Raw genomic sequence first — 20,952 nt, forward strand, 5'->3', positions numbered from 1 at the left:
ACTGTACACAGTGACACACACTTGACCAGTTCTGCTTCTCCCTCTGCCCCCAAGACTATGGCACACACGAGCCCATGCGCTGCCAGCTGTGCTCAGCACCAGTCACACCCAATTTAAAATTATTCAAAAAATAAGAAATGCCTACAAGCTTTTATATGAGTGACCAACAGCCATTACACTACTTAGACCAAGTAAGACAAAAAGATCATACATTGCCAACCTATTTGTTACAGGCCATGGAATCAAACCCAGCAGATTTCTGGAAAAAGCCCAATCTTTGATTTCTTTGGCTTTTTAAAATAAATGTAAAGCTAGAACTAGCTTTAAAGTAGCAATAGAGATACGACTGAAACCAAAAATTCATGAATAAAACATGAAATTCCATAATGCAGCTTCTTTTATGGCCTGATGATCTAGCACTCACAACACCTGAAACCTCATCTCCTGTTCTGACTAACTGAAAAAGGCACCTAAGGAATTTTCCACAGTTTAAAGCTACCTGGACTGCTAAATCAAGCTGAGGCTTGATGCTCTTTGTAAACAGATTATTTTTGCCTGGGAATTTTAAAGGAGAATTTACTCAGTAACAAGAAATGGAAGTTGCCTAGACCACGAGGACAATTAACACTGCTTTCACTTTCATGACAACTTGAATGACTGCCCATCGTTTTCAATAGATTGACAGTTTGGTACCTTGGCACGCTCCTGCTAGCCACAGTAAGTCACAAACAGTATAAGTGAGCTTATTTAGTTTCTCATACACAGATAAACCCATACCATTTAGAGTGCAACTTGAAGCATTCTTGGCAATTCCGAGTAGTGACATCCAAGAGTGAGATGTATGGAAACAAAATTCATTCTAAACTATCCATGTTACATTACATGGGACGTAGGGAGAACACCAGCTTTAAACTGCAGCTCTATAAATTACACTTGTACATATACAGCTAACACCTACAGCAAACTCAAGAGTTATAAAGACCCTCTGTTTCACCCACCACCTCATCCTATAGGAACTGAGCACAGCAAGGCTAGAGGATCAAACCCAAGGAATCTTGCCTAGCAAGATCTATAGAACACATGGTTCAGGTTTTTTTAAACCATTGCAACAATTCACCAAAAGGGCGAGACCTTGTGGTGTATCAGAAGGCAGACAGTATAAACAGGAACTATACCTCATTTCTAGCTTTTGGACGATCAAGAAGAATTTTCAGTGCAAAGCGTTCTTGAGAGGATTTTTTCACGCAGACTCTAGTATTACAGCAATAAAATTATTCAGTCAGCAAGAATGTTAAAGAGACACTTCAAGCAATTGATCTGTAGTTACGAGTTTGCTCTCCACACTGGAATTAACAAGAATGCCCGCAATCTGGAACATACAGGGCACCTGTCACCACATCCCAGATTGACAGCCTCAGTTTTCAGCCTTCCACAACAATCAAATACATTGCGTAGAAACACCTCACACCAAGTTATATTTTCAGCAATGCAGAAGAAGTACTTCAGAGCAATGGCTAACTGCAGACAAGGAGAACGCACTCTATACATTCAGCCTGAAGAGACACTTTTGATGAAAAAACCCAAACCACACAGTGGTAGCCTGAACACCTCCAATGGAGGGTGTAGTCTGCAACAAATAAAGTGTTTCTGAATGGAAATCCTTGTTTTGGCAAGGCCACCAACTGTGCTGCACTGTTTTTTTCTCTCTTTCCCCCATTTAACATTAACAATTGAACTGCATCAGAGGTAAGGGCCTACATATTAACAGGCAGCTAAAAGAATAAAGCACAAAGGGTTATTTTAATATAATCAGAGGAACACAGCAACACAAAATGGATGAGGAGAAACCAATTGCCTGGACAGGAAGATAAACGGTGGCAAGAGACAATCGCCCTGTCAAGCGCCCAGAAACAGAGAGGTGCAGACATTTGCTTTCTAGTGCTTGTGCACAAATTCCCACTCCCAAAAGGGAGAGTGCTTGTTGAAAAGGGAATATGTTTTGCTTTACAGAAAGCATCCAGTTCCTGCAGGGGTTAGAAATTCATGACGGGCAAGTCTGGTTTGAGATGCAGAGCTCATGGCACTATCTGCTTTGGTCTCACATGATGATCTGAAAAAATAGCTGGTAAAAATAGCTGACGGGCATGCAGTGCTGATGCCCCAAACGATGATACCGTAGACGGGAGCAGCGACCTTTGCACTGCACTGACACTAGTATCAAAAGGACAAAGGTGTTTGAGGACAATTTTCTGCTGCCACCGTTTCACAACCGACTCCTGTTCCCGCTTTGCTTCAGGAATAGGGCAGTGAGACGGGACAAGGCAGAGAGGTGAGGAGAGTTTTTACTTCAAACATACCCCATAAAACACAATACCTCGCTTGCACATGAGCTACGACCCCCATGGAGTAGACACATTTATTTGTTTATAAAGAGAGTCTTCCACACATCACATCACTCTGCTGTTACCACACTTAAAATACATACTCACTTCTCCACAGTTAATGGAACAGGTTGAGATTACATACAAATCTGCAGGTGCATTGTCTTACCTAACAGGACCACTGATCCCAGCTCCCAGCTTCTGAGTCCAATTAATGTTGTACTCCTCTAAAATGGAGGTTTCCTATTCAAGAAGGAGCAGGGGGAGGGGAAAGAGAGTGTAAAAAAAAAAATTAAAAAAAATAATTACTACATCCCTTCCAAAAAAAACCAGCTCAGCAGACCTGATTTGCAAGGTACCTGAGCAGAGAAAAGAGCCTACTTTGGAGTTTTGCTTTGCCTAGGAAAATTAAACATAAATACAAATGCTCACATAATAATATATCTCAGTTTAAAATTATTTCTGTGCAGCTGAGACTGCTCACCCTGGCATTTTGAAACAGGATTATTGAGAACAGTAAATGGGATCTCACGCCTTTAATACAGAAAGCATACCAAGGGCACTTCCCCCCAACTCTTAAATCCAGCTTCCTACCTAGAAATGATCAATGACAATTGAACACGAAAGCCCAATTTCAGCATTATTATGTATTTTTTGGTCATATGGTACAATGGAAAATGATTTTGCTGCTTTCTTAGGGTTTTCAAACCTTTGGAATCATTATACTGTAAATTAAACCCTGCATGACTAGTTTTAGCTTGTCTGATAATGAACCAGGCTCATGTTTATAATCCTTTTGTCCAAATCTATATAAGCAGGGTTTGGTTTTGTTATGACACAGCTTGGGTGCTATCATGCTTAAACATGTCACAAGGCGGGATGTAAACGTAGCGTCGGCGCGCAGCATTTTGATTAATGCCGCTGCCATGTGCTGTTACACAGATGGTGATCTAACAACAGAGCAGGGCTGAACGGTGGAAAGGTTGCGTGCAAATTCAAGTCACTGAGTAATACACGCCATAAAATTCTGCCTTTGTTCTTTTATGAACATTGCTACCTACGTTCAGGTTCATCTTTCAAAAAGCCATGCTTTCTGATAAATTGTGAGAAAAGGAGCTGGTAACAAAAGCTAGCATCAGAGAAGCTTAAGCAAGCAGGTAAAATACTTCCCAAATACACTGCAAGCAAATGGAAGAGTCTACTGCTTGCAAAGCAACTTTATTCTGATCAGATTTGCCCCTTCTGTTAACTTTCTTTCAAAACCTGCAGCATTTCAGGATTCACTCATGCTACAAATCACGAGAAAACTGAGAACAGCTAAGAGACTGAAAATGGCAGTCCCTAACCTGGGATCGTTGGTCTCCGCTGCAATAGTCGTGGATGAACACTATTGCCAGGCTGGAGCCAGCCCTCACGCCACATGGTTTGAAAACAAAGCAAGAAAGGAAAGCCGATATTTAAGGTGAGATTTGAAGGGATTAGAGAGTGCAAAAGACAGATATGAAGGGAAAAACTGCCTTTTAACACAGTCTGGAGTGGGTATCGCATAAATCATAAATGACTAGTGTGAGAGATGTAAAGGAAAAAGTTAAAGTTAACTTTGAACTGGAGGTTTTATGAAGGGTTTTAAAAGAAAGCAGAAGAGCAGCATAGTGGATCAGACATGGTTTGTTGTTTTCAAGTAGAAGCACAAAGAAGCTTTCTTATCAATTTAACTAACATAAATTTCACTTGTGAGAAGCATATTAGGGAAAAGCTAATTTAATTTTCTTGATAGTCAGATACAGATAATTGAAGGCATCATAGGTGGAATGAAAACACAATTTTAGAAGAGTGTTAATGAGCAGAGAAAGGGTTTCTCTGAACTGAGGAGTACCTCCTCAGAACATGCTTTCAAGATCACGCTTAGTGTTTAAGTTGTGAAGTCAAACCACTGAAATGGAGAAGCAAACGCCAAAGTACTCTGGAGCACCAGCGTGATTAAGTGATTACAATCCTTCGTTATCTTTTATAGCACTTTGAAGTCTGCTGCTCCTGTTCCAAAACCAAAGAAGGGCCTGCCTGCCCCAAAACTTACCTAACCCTTTCAACTGCACACGTTGGTCTAAAAAAAGAGATACTGTCTCCACATACATAAACAGTTCCTGCTATCTGCTGCCACTTCTGTGATGGCACAGAGACCATTTGCTTCATTTCAGCTGAGTAAGTGGAACAGAGGAGCTGATTAGGAATTGGAAAGTCTGTGATCTATGAATCAAATGAAGTGAGAATAAGATCTGATAGTTCTTAACTCCTGAAGGACAAGTTCAACAACTACAAATAAGTCTACTTTTAATAAAAATGTGTTTCCTCTTTCATATTCTGCATATTTACCATTGTTTTAACTAAAAAAGCCAATATTTTTGGTTTCTGCATTTTCATTTGGATTCCAATCTTCATTCCAAAGCAGCCTTAAAACTTAGAAGTAAAAATGAATAATCTAGTGATCCAGAAACACTATTCACCATTTCCTAATGATATGAAATACAGTATTTGAGAACTTTACTGTCCACCAATGTACAGAATTGCTTACATCTCCTAGTTCAGAAAGAGGAGCTCCAAATCTAGCACCAAGACTACGTAGCTGCAAATCAACACAAGCTCATAACATTCAAACAGCATTAAATGTTTAAAATGTACAGATATAAAAAAGCCCTCTGAAAATATCCAAATCTACTTCAATGGGTAAGGCTAAATGCCTTGCCTCTTAATTTAGATTAACGTACTGTGGGTGCAGGCAGCAGAGGTTACGGTATCCCGTACTTAGCTCCACATCTGGAGAATAAACTGCCTTACAGTAGCACTGCTGCACAGCACTGAACTTGTAGACCGGCTGACAGGTCAGCTGGAACTAATCTGCTGCGGCTGGGAACAGAAGAGGCAGAGTGCCGGAGAGAGCGCTTTCAAAAAAAATCTGCAGTGGTGCAATTTCTTACAGTAAACCTTTTTGCTCCTACTGTTAAAGGAACTTTAAACTTCTGATCATTCCTTACATTAATTTCCAGTGGGCAAAGGGAATAAACAAATTTGAAATGTATTCAATTACAAAAAAGTTTCACACAAACTTTAAGAGTCGAGTTCTCTTCAATAGCATGATTCCCTTTCAGCAAGCTCAGGGTATCTAAAACAACGGTTCGAGCATCCTCCCATGCAGAGTCAGCAGTCTGGGATGCTAACAGCCTGGAAAGACAGGACTCTCAGATTTCTCCCAGCTTGGTCTTCAGCAAGCTGCTTTCAGACAGGGTTAGACGTGCATCGGGACTGCTCGGGGGAAAGCTCAGGCACTTCTCAGTTTCCACTGAATACCAACGGGAGAAGGTTTGAAATAAGGTGCTTCAAGAATAAGGCATACTCACTACAGTCAATTAAAAGTATACAGACTGCTTCTTGGACAAAGTCCACATAGTCAACAAGTGACATGCCGATAACCAGTGTAACTCCACCTCCACTGCTGCAACACACAGCCTCTCAACTTCAGCTAGTTTGCCTTAAACAGCAATCACTATTTTGAACCACAGACCTTAAACCTGCAGATGCAGGTGAAAGCCAATCAAACTTGAAAAATAACCAAGCATTTGAAAAGCAGAGAAATAACCATAATATATAAAAGTACTAAATTAAGTTTTAGATTCAGACAATGCCTATGATGCAAAAGATTTGCCCAGAATCTGTTCTTGGTCAGAATCCCTCCAAACGGAGAGGGGCAGGAGGCAGATGCAGTCTGTCCCCACACTTACACAACGGCTTCGGAGTTTTTGTTCTGTTTTTAACCCCCAAGAGTTCTGGTGTAGATCTTTACCTTCACACGAAATACCACAGAAATACTTGAATAATGTTCTTTCTGAAAGCCTTCTGGACAGCTACTTCACCTGCACTGTGCCAAGATGATAACGAAGCAGGAAGAGACAGCATACAACTTCAATACTTGATCTTGTAGTTTAATTACAATCTGGGTTCCCTGAACACAGTGCTTAGACTTCCTTCTGCTTGGGCTTTTTTAGTTCAAAAGGCAAGACCCATGTATTTTAAATCAATCCAGATTTCAACATCACAAGACTGGGGTGCTACTTCTCTTGCATTGATTTTTGCCCCCAGTGAGCTTTGTAAAGACAAATCCCACCACGGCAGACAGCAGGGCTAAGGAAAAGTAGCAAACGCCAATGCATGGGATCTTTTTACCTACATCCTTAAGGAATTCATTCATCTTATTGAAATAAGTATTTACGAAGGCATACAGAATCCGTGACAGCCAATGCTTTGCACAAGGTAAAGAACCTGCAGAGAGTCTTTAAAACATTGTTTTATTGTGACTTTATCTCAGAGGGGTTTCCCCAGCTTCTTCAGGAAATCCGCTCAGCCAGGTCACAGAAGGATTCACCAGGAAATGCTAAGCTCACACACTGATTCTCGCCATAAAAAAAGAAATCCTGAATCTGTTCAGCTCCTCCACTACCACTCGAAACACAAACATCCCACACACCAGATTTGTTTTCATGACAGCATCCGAACACGAACTCGGGAGACGGATCGAGGCAACAGCGTTGCCTCCGCAGCCAGGGACTGCTCTGAGGCAGAGACCCCAGCTCCCCGCCGCCCCGAGTAGCCCCGGTTCTGCTCCCCGCAGCCTCAGCCTCCCAACACCGATCCCCCAAGGCCGGATCCCCTGGAAGCCGCCTGCCTGCACCTCCTGTTTCCCCTGCCCGGTCTCTGGCGCTCCACACCGAAGCGCTGCAGGTGACGAACCCGAAGGCAGCCGGGCTCCGACGGAAGGGCAGCGAGGAGCAGGGCCGCAGCCGTAAGAGCAGCGGGGGGGGACGGGGACCCGCCGAGCCCTTGCCGGGGCTGCCCACCTCCTCTCGCAGGGCAGGGGACAAGGCAGGGGCCGGGGGCCGGCGACGGGGCGACCCCGACGGCCGCTGCCTCCTGCCTACCTTGATCATCTTGTCCATCTCGTGATCCTCCGACATCCTCCCGCGGGGCCACGGGCGGCTTGGGGCAGGGGCGGGGGTGGGGGGGGCGCGGCGGGAGCCGCCGGCCCGTCCCCAGCGAGGGACAGCGGGGCTGCGGGGGCCGAAGGCCGGCGAGGCAGGAAGGAGGGAGGGCGGCGAGGGGGGCCGGGAGCGGCGGCGGGGCCGGGCCGGGGGCGCTGGGCCGCGCTAGGCAACGGGCAGCCCCGGAGGAGCCTTTGTGCCACCGCCGCACCGCCTCATCCCCGGCCGGGCGGGCCGGCGGGGGTGGGAGGTGGGGGACCGGGACCCCGCGCGGAGGCGGGGGAAGCACCGCGAGGAGGAGGCGGGCAGGCCCAGAGCCGCCGCTCAGCCCGGGAGACGCCGCCGCCGAGGCGCCGCCGCCGCCCGCGCCGCCCGGGAGCCAGGCATTGCCGGCACCCTGAGCCGGGCACACCCGCCGGGCGGCGCGTCCCGCCGCGGCGCTACCGCCCTCGCCGCGCCCAGGGCGGGAGGCCAGCCCGCGCCCCCCGCCTCCTCCTCGCTCCCACCGGGGAATTTTAGGAGCCTCCGCCACTGCGGTGGCGCGGTTTACAGGCGGCCGCCGCCACCCCTAAATACGCGACGTCGCCATCAAGGCCCCCACGGGGCCTTCGAGCCGCCGGGTGCCTTCTAGTGACGTAAAGAACGGGGCGGGGGCAGTGCCTGCCAGAGGGGCGGAGCGAAGCCGTGCGCTCCGTCCCCGCCCAGCGGGCGGCAGGCCCCGCCCCCTGCCGGGAAAGCCGCCAGAGGGGGCGGGGCTGCGCGAAGGCTCGCGAGATCTCGGGGCGCGAGCGGCCCCCGCCACCGTGAGGAAGAAGCGCCGCTTTTTGCCGCCTGACGGGAGGGGCGGGAAGGTGGAGAAGGCTCTCTCAGCCTTCGCCTTGTACCCCCCGCTCGTGAAGGGGATCGTCTCCCCCTCATAGCACACCTGCCCTCCGGCGCAGGATTTAACTCTAATGACTACACCATAAAGGCGTCTCCCACCGCAGCCCCAGCACGCTGACTGAGGCACGGATCACCTTTCCCCCCCCCCCCGCCCCCCCCCCCCGGTGGTTTGTTGTTCTGGTACGGTCAGCTCCTCTGCTTGCTTTGCTGGGGACAGTTATCAGATGCAGGGCTTCCTCTAACGTTAAGGCAGTACAGGGAAAGCAGGCTGTGCAGAAAGTCAGCGAAAACCTTAAAAACTGCTTGAGGCGGTGGGTAATGGATGTGTGGAAGAAAATACAAATTTGTGCCTGTACTTGAGCTCCTGCTTAGCTCGCTGACACAAACTGCTCCCACAAAGGCAGGGTTAACTTCACAAGGACAAGAACGTTTATTGCAAGTAGATACAAGGAGAGGAAGTGGGAGCGACAGAGAACAAACTTTCACCTCACAGATTCACACCGAGATGTTGCTCTCCTGCTCGGTTAGACAACCGAGTCCCAGTTCACTTGTCTTACAGAAGAGGGACATATGCGGTAGGTGTATATGACAAGGAGTAGGTATAGAGTTAGCTGTGTAAGCCAACAAAGAATTATTATAAAACCTACTGCAGACTAGACAAGCATTTAAATGACTTCCTGGAAAAAAAGCATATTCATCAGATACACACGCAACAAGAGTACACCCATGTAATGCATTAGTACTCAATTGACTGTATTTGGTATTTTAAAAAAGATAAAGCCAAGTAACGTCTTTTAACAAAAGGTCGTTCAGGCACCTTCTAAAGAGAAGGTAACTCTTAACGCAGAGTTACGTATTTTCCATCTAAGTTTTGTGTGTGTTAAGAAGAGGTTTCCTTGCTTCGTATCTCATGAAGCTGCATAGGTGTTTCCAAACGCATGGAGAGGCTGCTGTCCTTTAGGAGTTTTTCTGTGGAATTTTGATTGTCACCTAGAAAAAGAAAAAGAAAAGTCACAAGTTATTTTCCTGGAGACAGTGTTCAGTTATATTCACTTGAAGGCCAAGAGGCAGCATCATCCTGCAGAAGAGAACCAGAACCAGAGGACAGCACATCCCAGTCAGCAGGCAGTGACTGGAATCACCTTGGTCTGGAGACCCATCTGGAAGGCTCAAAGAGAGGGGGAAACTCGAAGGCTGGTCACAGCATCTCTCCAGAGATGCCACGTCTCCTTGAGAGGTGGGAGCAGGCAGAGTTGTTTGTTCTCACCCGGAGCTCTTGTACAAAATCAGCCCCTCACCAGTCACAAGCTGGAGGCCCTCAACCGTTACGCACTTGTAACTTGGGCTAACCACCTCTGCCCAAGAGCTCTGTCACCCTTTAGACATTGCAGCTGCAAGCAGACAGTGTGATAGCCCTTCTGCCTTGTCTTATAGGAAATTACTCAGCCTGTGGTGACGGGATTGCCTAACACCAGGAACCTCGGTCTCGCGCACGGACCTGAGGCCATATCAGAGTGGCATTAAGTACTAGTGGTCACTGCTCAGATTCCCCCTCTTGAGTGATGAGTGCCACTGTTCACCTGCCAGTTTGTACCTGCAGAAGCTTCTGCCCAACAGGCATGCACCCCCAGCATATGCTCTTTCTGTTCACAAAATAAACTCAGAGAAGTCTATACACTTGCATTCTTTACAGTCAGAAACAGCTAAACAGTGCCAAGTGGTGCAGGCCATTGGTAATCTGTTAGGTCACATATCCTTGTTTTCCTCAGCAGTTTAAAACACTTTCTGTTACATGGAGTTGTGTCTGCAGTCACTTCAGAAGTGCAGCTCCAATTTTGTTTCAAGCATTAGCAAGAATTGCAACTTTCAGGTCAGCCTATATCAACAGGCACAAATACAATTTGGAGCTATGGCAGAGGGTTGGGAAGTCCATGGATACAGGGATACTCACATTTTTCACCTCTACATATGCCTCCAGACCATATTCTCCCAGCTCTCGCCCATTCCCAGAAGCTTTGTAGCCACCAAATGGAGCTTGTGCACCAAACACATCATAACAGTTTATCCTGAAATGGAAACCAAGAATTAAGCACCTGTAGTTTCAGAACTGCTTAATGGAAGAGGCCTTTTGCAGCAAAGGGACATGTCAGCTGTTTACAACAGGGGGACAGCTGAATTTCTAGGCAGGATTTCTCTTTGTCAGTTCTCTTAGCCAACAGAATTAATCAATACTGAAACCTTATCCTCATGAACCAGGAAACAGAACATCATGAAATCAATTCACATCTCTCATTATCACAGGAGCAAACATCCAGATTGCCACCCACACCTCCTTGAGAGGACAGATGTCAAAAGCACCTACTTGTTCACTCAGTACCATCAAAAAAAGATCACGAGATACTGATCTCCAAAATCTCATGCTAGAACAGTAAACTGGTGTTGAAGCACTGACTTTGGCATAGTCTTCAGCACAGCCTCTGGACACAGAGAAACATCCACTGCAGCAGCCAAGACAGCACGGACGTGCTCGGTGATCTAATCACTGCTGTCACTCAGAGCCCTGCAGCAGTTGCTGTCATTGCCAGCTGCAGTCCTGGATTTCTTTTCCCCCAACCCGTTCCTTAATTCACAGTGGGAGCACAAAAGCTTAATGTACCTAAATTTTACCAACAGTTAGCGTTACAACTGAAGGTCTGACATTATATTCAGTGAAGTACATGTAAAGTTGGATCTAAACTAGAGACAGGCTATCGAAGAGCAAGCTTAATGAGAAAGGACAGCACACAAGAAAGCTTCTAGCAGTTTAGGGAGAAGGAGGTGTCGAGGCTCACCAAACTGTTCCAGCTCGCAGGCCGTGTGACACATAGTTTGCTTTGTCAAGATCTTTTGTAAAAACTGCTGCTGCTAGGCCGTACTTGGAGTCATTTGCTCTCTCAATGACTTCCTCAATTGTTTTGAATTTCAGAATCTGCATGACTGGCCCAAATATCTGCAAAATCCAAACACAGCATGTGAAAATCTGTGTAAATTGATCATGGGGGAGGCTGTGGTTGATGCTGGAGTTAGGTATGTACGTATGGTGGAAGTCACACAGGACACCAAATTCAAAGTATCACTTCCCGTATTACAAAAAGCCCAGGATATAATGTGGAAGGAAGTTTAATGTGGTAACTTTCTAAGAAGCATCGAGTTTTGCAGTTCATGAACATCCAGTGCTTGTAGACCTGTGGTTTTTTGCATCAGAGAGGGCAAAATGATGGAGAAGTGAGAAGCTGACAGACAGAAAGGCACTGCAGGTCTCACCTCCTCTCTGGCAATCGTCATGTTGTCCTGCACATCGCCAAAGACAGTTGGCTGGATGAAATAGCCTCTGTCTGCAGCAGGGTTGCCACCACACAGCAGTTTGGCTCCTTCACGCTTCCCAGTACTAATGTAACCAAGGATCTTCTTAAACTGCTCTTCATCTACCTAAGAGCCATGAGGACAGACAGATCAGCTTCACCTTTACTGGGGGTAAAAAAAGATTCGACTACAACCTGCTGTGCATGCGACTGTGCTCTAGCAATTCCTCATTTCAACAGACTGCCAAGCCAGCTTCAAAGGGAGATGATAATTTTTAAATGCCAGCATTGAGTGGAGGTTTTGGAATCATCAGAATGGTTAACTAACTCCTCCCTCCTGCACAAGCAAGGAGATAATGGGCACAGTTCAAAGCAGATTAATCAAGAGACCAAAGGATACATTTCATTCTAATCTACTAATTCACAATGACTCAAGACTGGGACTATTTCATGAGATAACAGTTCAGGACATTTCATGCTCTTACCTGAGGCCCCTGTTCAGTTTTAAAGTCAAATGGGTTTCCAACCACCCTGGACTTGGCCTTCTCAACACTCCTCTCCACAAACTCATGATATATATCTTCCTGGACATATGTTCGGGATCCAGCACAGCAGCACTGCCCTTGGTTGAAGAAGAGGGCAAAATGGGCTTGATCCACAGCCCAGTCCACTAAGATTAGCGAGAGAAGAGAAAACAAATAAGCAAATAAAACCAACCAGAGTCAGTAAGTGACTTCTTCTGAAGGACTATCATGCAGACTGCTGGAGTATCAGTGATACAAAGTCCTTTCTGTTGACAGGCATTTTCCGTGCTTTGCTAGGGCAGAAGTTCCATACATATTTAATTAGTATGAAGGACTACTAAAGCACCCCATACTAGAGAAAAAAATCTAATCTGAGGCAGATTACCGTTCTCATTCGAAATTCTCAGGTATTAAGGACAAGTTATTTTAGATCTAGAATTTCCTTCCTTACTGCCATATAAAAGCACGTGTGTTGGCTCATCAAGACCAAAAATGAGTCTATATGCAAGTGATGAGGGAACCAGAACTTCCTAAGACTAGAAAAGAGCAGTACGCATTAAGAGAAAGAGAAAGAAATGAAAACAAAAAGGGAACTAAGACTGAAGGAAGATACTGAAATGATTCTCCTTTGTTGATAACCGAACTTCTTCACAGCACTGAGAAAGGAGTGGGAGTGAAGAGGTGCTGATACACAAATATGGCAGCTACAGCAGGAGGCAAGGAGACTTCACTGGGTGAGAACAGCCAGGTGGTGTCAGAGCTGGAGACTCATACAACACAAGAGAGGTTTCCTTTCCCCTCCAGCTCTGCTTGCAGAAAGCCAGTGTAAAAGGTACAGATCAAATATTACGCTAGCAGGTGCTTACTGTCTGCATCAGACATGATTATATTTGGACTCTTTCCTCCAAGCTCCAGTGTCACCCTCTTTAGGTTACTCTCTGCTGCAGCCTTCTGGATCAGATGCCCAACCTGCATCATGAGAAGAACAGGTATTAGGAATTAAATCCTACATACAGCAACACCTGGCAGAGCAGCTTGTTTTAGATCTCAGTCAGCAGTTTAATAATAATCCCTTCATTGTCAGGGCTTTAAGGGAACAACGGAAGTCTGCCCAGAGTTTCACCTCTAGTAGGAAGCAGCTCAAGGGAAACAATAATAAGTATTCTAGAGAAGGCACCCAAGAAGAATCTTATTTAAAGTAAAAGTAAATGTCACATCCTGAAGTCAGCTGTGTTTTTTAAAAAGAAGTGTAGAAGGCAAGGCACCTCCAGTATTTTATTTAGAAAAGGTATAACAGCAATGCAATATTCTCTGTATCCCAAGGGCTTAAAAGTTAAGGTACTCCCTCACCTCCGTGGAGCCAGTGAAGGCCACTTTATCTACATCCATGTGAGAAGAGATGGCAGCCCCTGCAGTGGGCCCATAGCCGGGGATGATGTTCACCACACCTGGTGGGAATCCAGCCTGCCGGTTCACAGCAGGAGAGAGCAATGTTATTCCTCTTATCATCAAGGATTTCACCTACCCTCATCTGTTATTAATGCTTCAGTAGGCCTCCCACGAAGAACAGAGCCTTTTCTATTTCACTTTAATTTCCCAGGTCTTTAGTTTTAAGGTACAGTTTGCAATAACCAGGACAAATCCTCTACCCACCCCACATCCTAAGCATAGTTTGGAGCTATGTATGTTAGCTTTCTAATCACCCTATAGTTTATTTAACTGAAAAAAACTCAAAGAGTCCTTCCCTAATCAAGATTTATGTCCTCTGCATAAGCATTTGTAAGGAACAAGGGGTTTTCTTGCCAAATCAAATGCTAAGATACCCAAGACAATCCAGCCTTTCTTCAGATCAGACAGCCCTTCTCTGTTCCTGTCACTTGCCCTCCACAGCTCACCAGTTTGGCTGTACCACACTGTGCTCCAGCAGTGACGGCGAGACAGCCGATGCAAACCCAGCCTTTTCGCTCACCTCTTTGATCAGGTTAGCTACATAGAGAGCACTCAGGGGGGTTTGCTCTGCCACTTTCATCACGACCACATTCCCAGTCGCCAGGGCAGGCCCCAGTTTCCACGCTTGCATCAACAGCGGGAAGTTCCACTGAAAAACAAGGAGGTATTTGCTGGTCTGAACTTGAAAGTTTCCAATTAATTGGTAAGTAACCAGTGAGCTTCATTCAAATCAGCTGCAGCACCTACAGAAGCAGTCTTTGATCTTTCCCTAGCTGCTCTTCAACATTTGGCTCCTTTTCAAACACTGCCTTTTGCTTGTCCAGGAAAACTGTACTCTGAAGTGTGAGGCCTCTCAGTACCACTGCAAAACCCTAACTTTTTTTGAAATTAATCTTTACTGTCACTTCAGCCATTAAACAATCTTTTGAGGCATTTTGAAAGAAAGCCTGTTTGTAATGACAGGGCAGCACACGCAGACTGGTGAGGCATTTATATTCAGTTCTTGCTCAATGCAGATATGAAAAACATGCAAATACAGTACACAACAATCAGAATCTGGCTACTCCTATAAAGAGGTAACACTGTCCACAGATCATTGTATAAATATGGCTTTGTTGTTGACGAACCACCTTGCTACGCTTGCTACCAGTTGCCAAGATAAGGTCACGTACATAAAGCTAAATTTTGCATGCTAGCTCTGTATTTCCTCATCACACAGAATTTTGGTTTTAATGCTAGGTAGTAGTTTAAAATTAATTGTCGTTCTGAGCCAGATAACTCCTACAAAGGGGTTTAAATTTTTTTTTTTTTTTTTTAATCAGCAGATACAAAGTAAATTTTACTCAGAGCCCATGCAATCAGGTAGTTCTATACTGCCAGAGCAAAGCACCAGCCATCCCAGCTTGTGCAAGCATAACTTTCTTTACCACTGGAAGGAAGCAGTTGTTAACAGCAGCTAATAACTTGCATTTTAAGACAACTCTTCATGGTAACACTGCATTCTTGAAATGCTACAGGAACTACTGATACATTTTACTCACCGGGATTATCTGCCCGCAAACTCCCACTGGCTCATGTCTTGTGTAACAGAAGAAGTCTCCGTCTAACGGGATGGTTTTGCCATGGAATTTATCAGACCAGCCTGCAAAGTATCTAACAACAATAAAGTTTTGGTCACTGAATTTAAAATAACAAGTCTCCTGTCAATAGAAAACAAGACAGACTTCCTCCAGCTATTTGCTTGCCTCCCTTCTTCAGTCACTTCATAAAACACATACCAATGCAAATATTTCCCAAACAGGTGATTTTAACAATAGACAGTAAATACAAACATTTGTCTCTCCTGCCTTTGCCAGCACTTTGCATAACAAATTCTGTCATTCCCATGCTGTAACACAGAACACCTCCAGTAGTGTGAGTCCTGTATATAGCAAGAGAGAAACATAGATGTAACAAAAATCCTTTGGAAAGTCACAGGAATTACAGCCTCATTCTTAGCAAAAAATAAAATTAGAGGAAAACAGGGTGTCTGACACCCTGCTATGGGCCGAATGAAACCAACAGATCAGATCCAGCCCTGCCACCCACAACACTTGAATCAGAGGCATCTGCTCTCTGCACCTGCAGAGGTTCAGCTACCACGGGCCAGCTGAGCACAAGTGTGAAGCATGAAGAGTTACTGCGCTGTCACCGTTCCCTCCACACCTACCTGAGACATTTGACTACCATGTCCAAATCCACCAGGTAGGAGATGGAGTACGGTTTGCCATTATCCAGAGTCTCCAGCGCCTACAAAAGACAATGAGATTACCTGAAGAGCGAGGTGGGGAAAGTCACGCACATAGATTTAGATTTGAATCTCGGTTTGCAGTTTGGATCTGTTCTGCCTGTTGGCGTTTTTGCTTTCAGCTTCCCAAAACTACTTCTCCATCCTTTTTAGCACTCTCTCACAGTTCTAGCTGTGGCTAAAGTCCCCATCACACCCGACAGGCACAAACCACCATCTCCGCCTCTCTCTCCCCGCAGCTGGGGAATTACAGCAGACAGCTCAGCCACAGAGCATGATACGCACCGCCAGGTAAGCCCGGTCCCTCTCAATCAGGTCAGCAAGACGATTCAGCAGCTTCCCGCGATGAGAAGCATCCATCCTCCTCCAAGGTGAGCCCAGCTGGAAAGCTGCCTTGGCCGCCTTAACGGCCTTGTCCACATCTGCCTGCAGAGGAGTCCAGGCAAGAGTGTGAGAAAGGAGTAACCAGCTCCTACTCACTCTCAAAATACAGTTGCAGCCCTCCCTGCTCTCTAGGAGAAAACAGCCTTCAGCCAGATGGCACGAGTGGCTGCTAGTGCCAGCCTTTTTAGGGGCAAGAACTTGCAACCTTGACAGCTGCCTCGCTGCAAGACACTCATTGGTCCCAGGGCAGGGGAGCGCACGGGCTGCAGCCCCTGAGCCACTTGCCTCACAAGCATCAACCTGAGCAGCGCTGTACAGCAGCACAGCCTCAGCACGAACGCTGGTGCTGGACCAGCTGCGGCTTTCTCACCCAATCTGCATCCGTGAGGAAGAGGGAGCAGAAGTGTCAGTGAAACAGATGGGTGCAACAGCTGTGCAGCCACCACCACCGCCTGTGTTTACGCTCTCTTATTTCAGCTATGCGGAGTGCAAATATTGTCAAGTTATTTCTGCGATGTCATCTGCTGGGTTAATATTTGCATCCTAGAGCAAGGCATGGCAAAAGCTCTAGAAGTGTGCTTTTGACACTCTTTCAGGACTTGATTTCGCCAGCAGAGTCTAAAGGAGTTTTTTCCTTGATCAGATATCTCTAATCCATCATTTTGTCCTGTCAGGGCATTAACTGGTTTCTACTGAGTTCCCTGTTCTGGTTTGCTGTAATGATCTCGCCAGGACAAGCCACTCTACCATGGACAAGCAAACAACAAAGGGTTTTCCTCACTCACCCCTCCCTTGGGGAACACAAACAAATTTCCAGACTGTAGAAAGAACCCAGAATTGCTGGGAAACACCACCTCAGCTCTGCCACAGGCTTCTGGAGGGCCTTGCCTGAGGCATGGGATGATTACATGACTCTATTCCCCACTGTCTCTTTCTCTTTTTCTTTTTTTAATTTCCTAGGGCTGGGGATGGTCTCCCACTGCATGTGTACAGCAGAACGGGGCTGTTCAGGTGAATCCTGACCTTTTGTCTCCTCTGCTATTGTGGCTCTGGTTCACACCACCAGCACAGCACCCACAGGACCGTAAAGGCACCTGCCTTCATCCCTGCTTGCCCCAGCAACCTCCACGCACAGGTGCTCCCCAACCTCCCAACTCAGGCTCCACTCCGCACCACATCTATTCCTCTCCACCCTTCCCAGTCCCGGCTTGACACTGGTAAGAGGCAAAGCCAGAGGGTTTTTGCTGAAAGCAGCACTCAGGGAAGAACAGAAGCAGCACTTGACATGGTATTTGTATAGGTCAGACACTTATTACTGCTAACGCAGCACTTGGCGGAGCTGCCTCGGTGAGAGATGAGTTAGGGTCTTCCTCTGCAATCCCTCTGTATCTGCTCACGTGGAAAACAAACCGATCTCATGAAGAGAACATTTACCTTATCGCCCTCAGCAACCTGGCAGATAACTTCTCCTGTTGCTGGATTGATAGAAGGGAAGGTTTTCTTACTGACTGCATCATGCCATTCGTTATTTATGAAAATCTGCAACGAATAAAGCAAAGCAGTGTTAATGCTTACAGCCAGACCTAGGTGAAATCGGTAAGAGCTTTTGTTGTTTGATGGCACCTTAGCAGGCTGTTTAATTAACAAGGACCCAACTTGTGCAGGCTCCAGATCTGCACCAATACGAAGGAGATATTTTAGCCTAAAAGCACACAGCAAAAGATGCAGCCTCAAGTTAATAAAAAGAATTCACATCTCAGCAAACAGCACGTGAATTGGAAGTGGTTCTCCGTCTCAGTAGGTCCCTGCAAGACCTGGAAGCCTGGCTGGAGCTATGCAGGGGCACGGGGAGGCTCGGGAGAATGAAGTGGGAAAACGCTTCACACAGGGGTGATACAGTTGATTTCATACACAGCACTAGAGTTTTTGCAGCGCTTCCCCGATTAAGCAATTTCGGGATCCCCATGTACCGCTGTGAAACAGAACCAGGTGCCAACAGCAGCTCTTCACCAACTCTTTCTTTCTCAGTAAGGGGGAATTTGTTTTTTCAGGTCTGTGGCAAGACTGTCGGTGCAAAGATCGTGGCGCTTGCCGAGAACTTGCCGAACGCTCACCCAACCGAGCCGAGGGCCTTGTCGCGGCCGCTGGGAAGGACTGGCTCGGCGGCCTGGGAGAGGAAGGCCAGCCCCCCACCAGCACCTCGCACAGATGGTGGGACCATGTTTTCCTCAAGCTGCTGAGCAAGAAGCACAGGGACTAATCTATGCAGACAACCAGCATCGAACCAGCACCTTCCCCTCCCTCCGCATGCCCCCTCGCATAGTTTGCTCCTTCGGTTGTTTGCACCGACGGCAGCCGAGGCAGCCGCGGGGATCGGGATAAAGCCCCAGCGATCGGAGCGGGACACACGCCTTGTCCCTCACACCAGCTGCTGCACCCGGCGTTCATTTTTTCCAAGACGATTTCCTGCAACGCAAGGCTTTGGGCCCAAATGTCCGGCTGCTCCGGCGCCTGCCCGGCTCTGCGTTAAACCGGGGGGTCCCCAGCCCCAGCCCCCACCCCGGCGGACCGCACAACCCCCCCCCCCCCCGCCCCGGGCCGCGGCCGAGCCGGGGAGCCCCAGCGCCCCCGTCCCAGCCCAGCTCGCTCCCGGGGAAGCCACCGCAGCCGCCAACCGGGGCTGCCCGCGGGCAGCGGCCGGGACGCCCTCACCCGCCGCGGGGACGCGGCCGGCTCCGGCCCCCGGCGCGGCCCTACCTTGTTGCAGGCGATATCGGGACGGGGGTTGGGCGCCGGGATGGCGGAGGAGGCGGCGGCGGCCGAGTAGGGCGAACCGAGCCGGGCCGGGCCGCGGCAGAGCCGAGAAACGCGAACCACCGTCCGCAACATGCTGCGCTGAGCCGGGCTGGGCAGCGGGCGCGGCCCCCGGTTCTCCGGGGCGGCGCCGCACCGCCCCCCGCACCGCCCCCGCTCCGCCTTGGCATGGCACGGCTCCGGGGAGGGGGGGGGAGCCCAGCTAGGCCGGGTCCGGCACGGCTGGGCTGGGTTCTGTCCGCATCAGCACGGCCCGAATGGAAGCGGCTTGGCATAGCTCGGTTCGACTCGGCTCGGGTCTGGTTGGGCTCGGTTCGGGCAGCGCAGTTTGGCTCAGCTGGGCTCAGCTAGGGCCCGTTCGGATCAGCACAGCGTGGCTCAGCTGGGCACAGCTCAAGTTCATCCCCATGCGGGTCGGCTGAAGCCCAGCTCAAGTTCAAATCACATTGGCACGGCTTGGTTTGGTGCACCGGCGGTGCCTCATCGGTGTCCGGCACCGGCGCTGTCCCTGTCCGTGCCCAGGGAACTTTGCACAGGCAACGAGAAAGGCAGAGGAAAACCAGAAATGTCTCTGTTGTGCTGGTTAGTTTTTCGGGGAAGGTGGTGTGATGAGGTAAACGGTTGGGCATCCCTGGTTACCTGGACATGCTGCCCTTGGGGAGCACACAGGAATCTAAAAAATCAACTACCGTGTACTGGAGAAGAGGAACAAAGCCAGCAAAGTATTTTCACAACAGGAACATTGCTTGGTGCATGCAAATGAGAGGCTTTGTAAAATCGCTCCCAACAATGGCTAAAGGCCTTTTCTTTGTTTGCTTAAGATGCCTTGTGCAACTTCAGTGTGCCAAAGGGCAGATTCACTTCCAGGGAACAGAGATGTTCTCAAGTTATCATCACCATCACTAAGAAAGGCACAGACTAAAAATACAGAGTTTTTAACCTCCAAAATAAACCTGTGGTAATCACCCTGCATCTGACAGCACCCCTTTGGCTCCTTTAGTGCGGGGTCTGTGAAGGGTAACTGGGGGTGGATGGCTCTAGTTTATTAAAGGGGCCAGAAAAATTGTAGAATATGTTGATTCAAAAATAGTTTCAACTGTCCTGGAAGACTCACATTGCTGAAAGTCGTGGTGGTAGCACGGTGGTAGTTCCTGCATCTGCAGGGCTCCAGGCATTTCACTCAAGAGGGTAATATCAGCCCCATTTTGCAGAGAGGAACCACGAAGCCCGGAGAGGCAACACAACTGCCCAAGGTTATCCAGCAGGACTCAGATTAGGCTGCGTGTTTCCTAGATCAGCTGAATAGAAATCCTCTTGCACTGGATCTCAGCCTCTCTCGTCCTTGGTCACCCATATCTCCTGAAGGGTGACTAATTCCTCTTTGTGGCCCCAGACAGTGGGTCCTGGGCAGCCCTTTAAGAGGTGGCACTCATGACAACCACTTGTTCCAACAAGTTCTCCCTCCTACTGCAGACCTGCATGTGTTAAACCACTTTTAGGAGGTGCCAGAAAGACCTGTTTCACCGGTAGAGATGTGCCTGTGTGCATTGTGCCTCTCCCAGAGGGACTGGGTCAGGCTGTGTATCCACAGGGCACATCTCAGAACTGAGCTCCAGCCAAGCCCTGCTTAGGGCTAAGCTCCCATCTGCCGTCCTCTGTGTGTCTTCCGCTGACACCTGGATGGACAACCGATGACATTGAGCATTAGCCCTGTGTTAATGCTTTTGGTCCTCTTGAGCAGGACCTTTCCCTTCCCTGGGGCTTAGCAGACAAACCCAGTGGCACTAAAACCACGTGCAATGGAGGAAACACCTTCACGGCAGACCCAACTCTCAGCCTCAAACTCAGACCTGCAATAGC

At 47.9% G+C, this 20,952-nt stretch overlaps 2 protein-coding genes across 6 annotated transcripts in view; both read right to left on the reverse strand.

The window, feature by feature from the left end:
* The window catches only part of MAPKAPK5 (MAPK activated protein kinase 5), a 27,168-nt gene extending 19,269 nt beyond the window's left edge, over positions 1-7,899 (reverse strand). Inside the window, exons 1-3 of one of the 5 annotated variants that reach the window (XM_049806403.1) lie at positions 7,352-7,899; positions 2,551-2,624; positions 1,176-1,251 (exon numbers count right to left, since the gene is read on the reverse strand). In XM_049806403.1, coding sequence (XP_049662360.1) covers positions 1,176-1,251; positions 2,551-2,624; positions 7,352-7,387 — 186 coding nt within the window. In that variant the 5' untranslated portion in view covers positions 7,388-7,899. Of the gene's footprint in view, positions 1-1,175; positions 1,252-2,550; positions 2,625-7,351 lie in introns of those variants that run through there. The other 4 variants (XM_049806402.1, XM_049806404.1, XM_049806405.1 and 1 more) reach the window with 4 other exon arrangements.
* Positions 7,900-8,699: 800 nt separating this feature from the next.
* On the reverse strand, positions 8,700-19,215 carry ALDH2 (aldehyde dehydrogenase 2 family member). The gene is made up of 13 exons (XM_049805961.1): positions 19,036-19,215; positions 17,713-17,817; positions 16,180-16,320; positions 15,817-15,896; positions 15,149-15,260; positions 14,128-14,256; positions 13,509-13,622; positions 13,025-13,127; positions 12,120-12,304; positions 11,597-11,761; positions 11,125-11,282; positions 10,245-10,359; positions 8,700-9,283 (listed from the first exon to the last, which is right to left on the reverse strand). Exons 1-13 carry the CDS (start codon positions 19,165-19,167, stop codon positions 9,251-9,253), a joined length of 1,572 nt encoding a protein of 523 aa, XP_049661918.1. The 5' UTR covers positions 19,168-19,215; the 3' UTR covers positions 8,700-9,250.
* Positions 19,216-20,952: the final 1,737 nt, after the last annotated feature.

This window comes from Accipiter gentilis, chromosome 7, assembly GCF_929443795.1.
Source record: "Accipiter gentilis chromosome 7, bAccGen1.1, whole genome shotgun sequence".
Classification (NCBI taxonomy): domain Eukaryota; kingdom Metazoa; phylum Chordata; class Aves; order Accipitriformes; family Accipitridae; genus Astur; species Astur gentilis.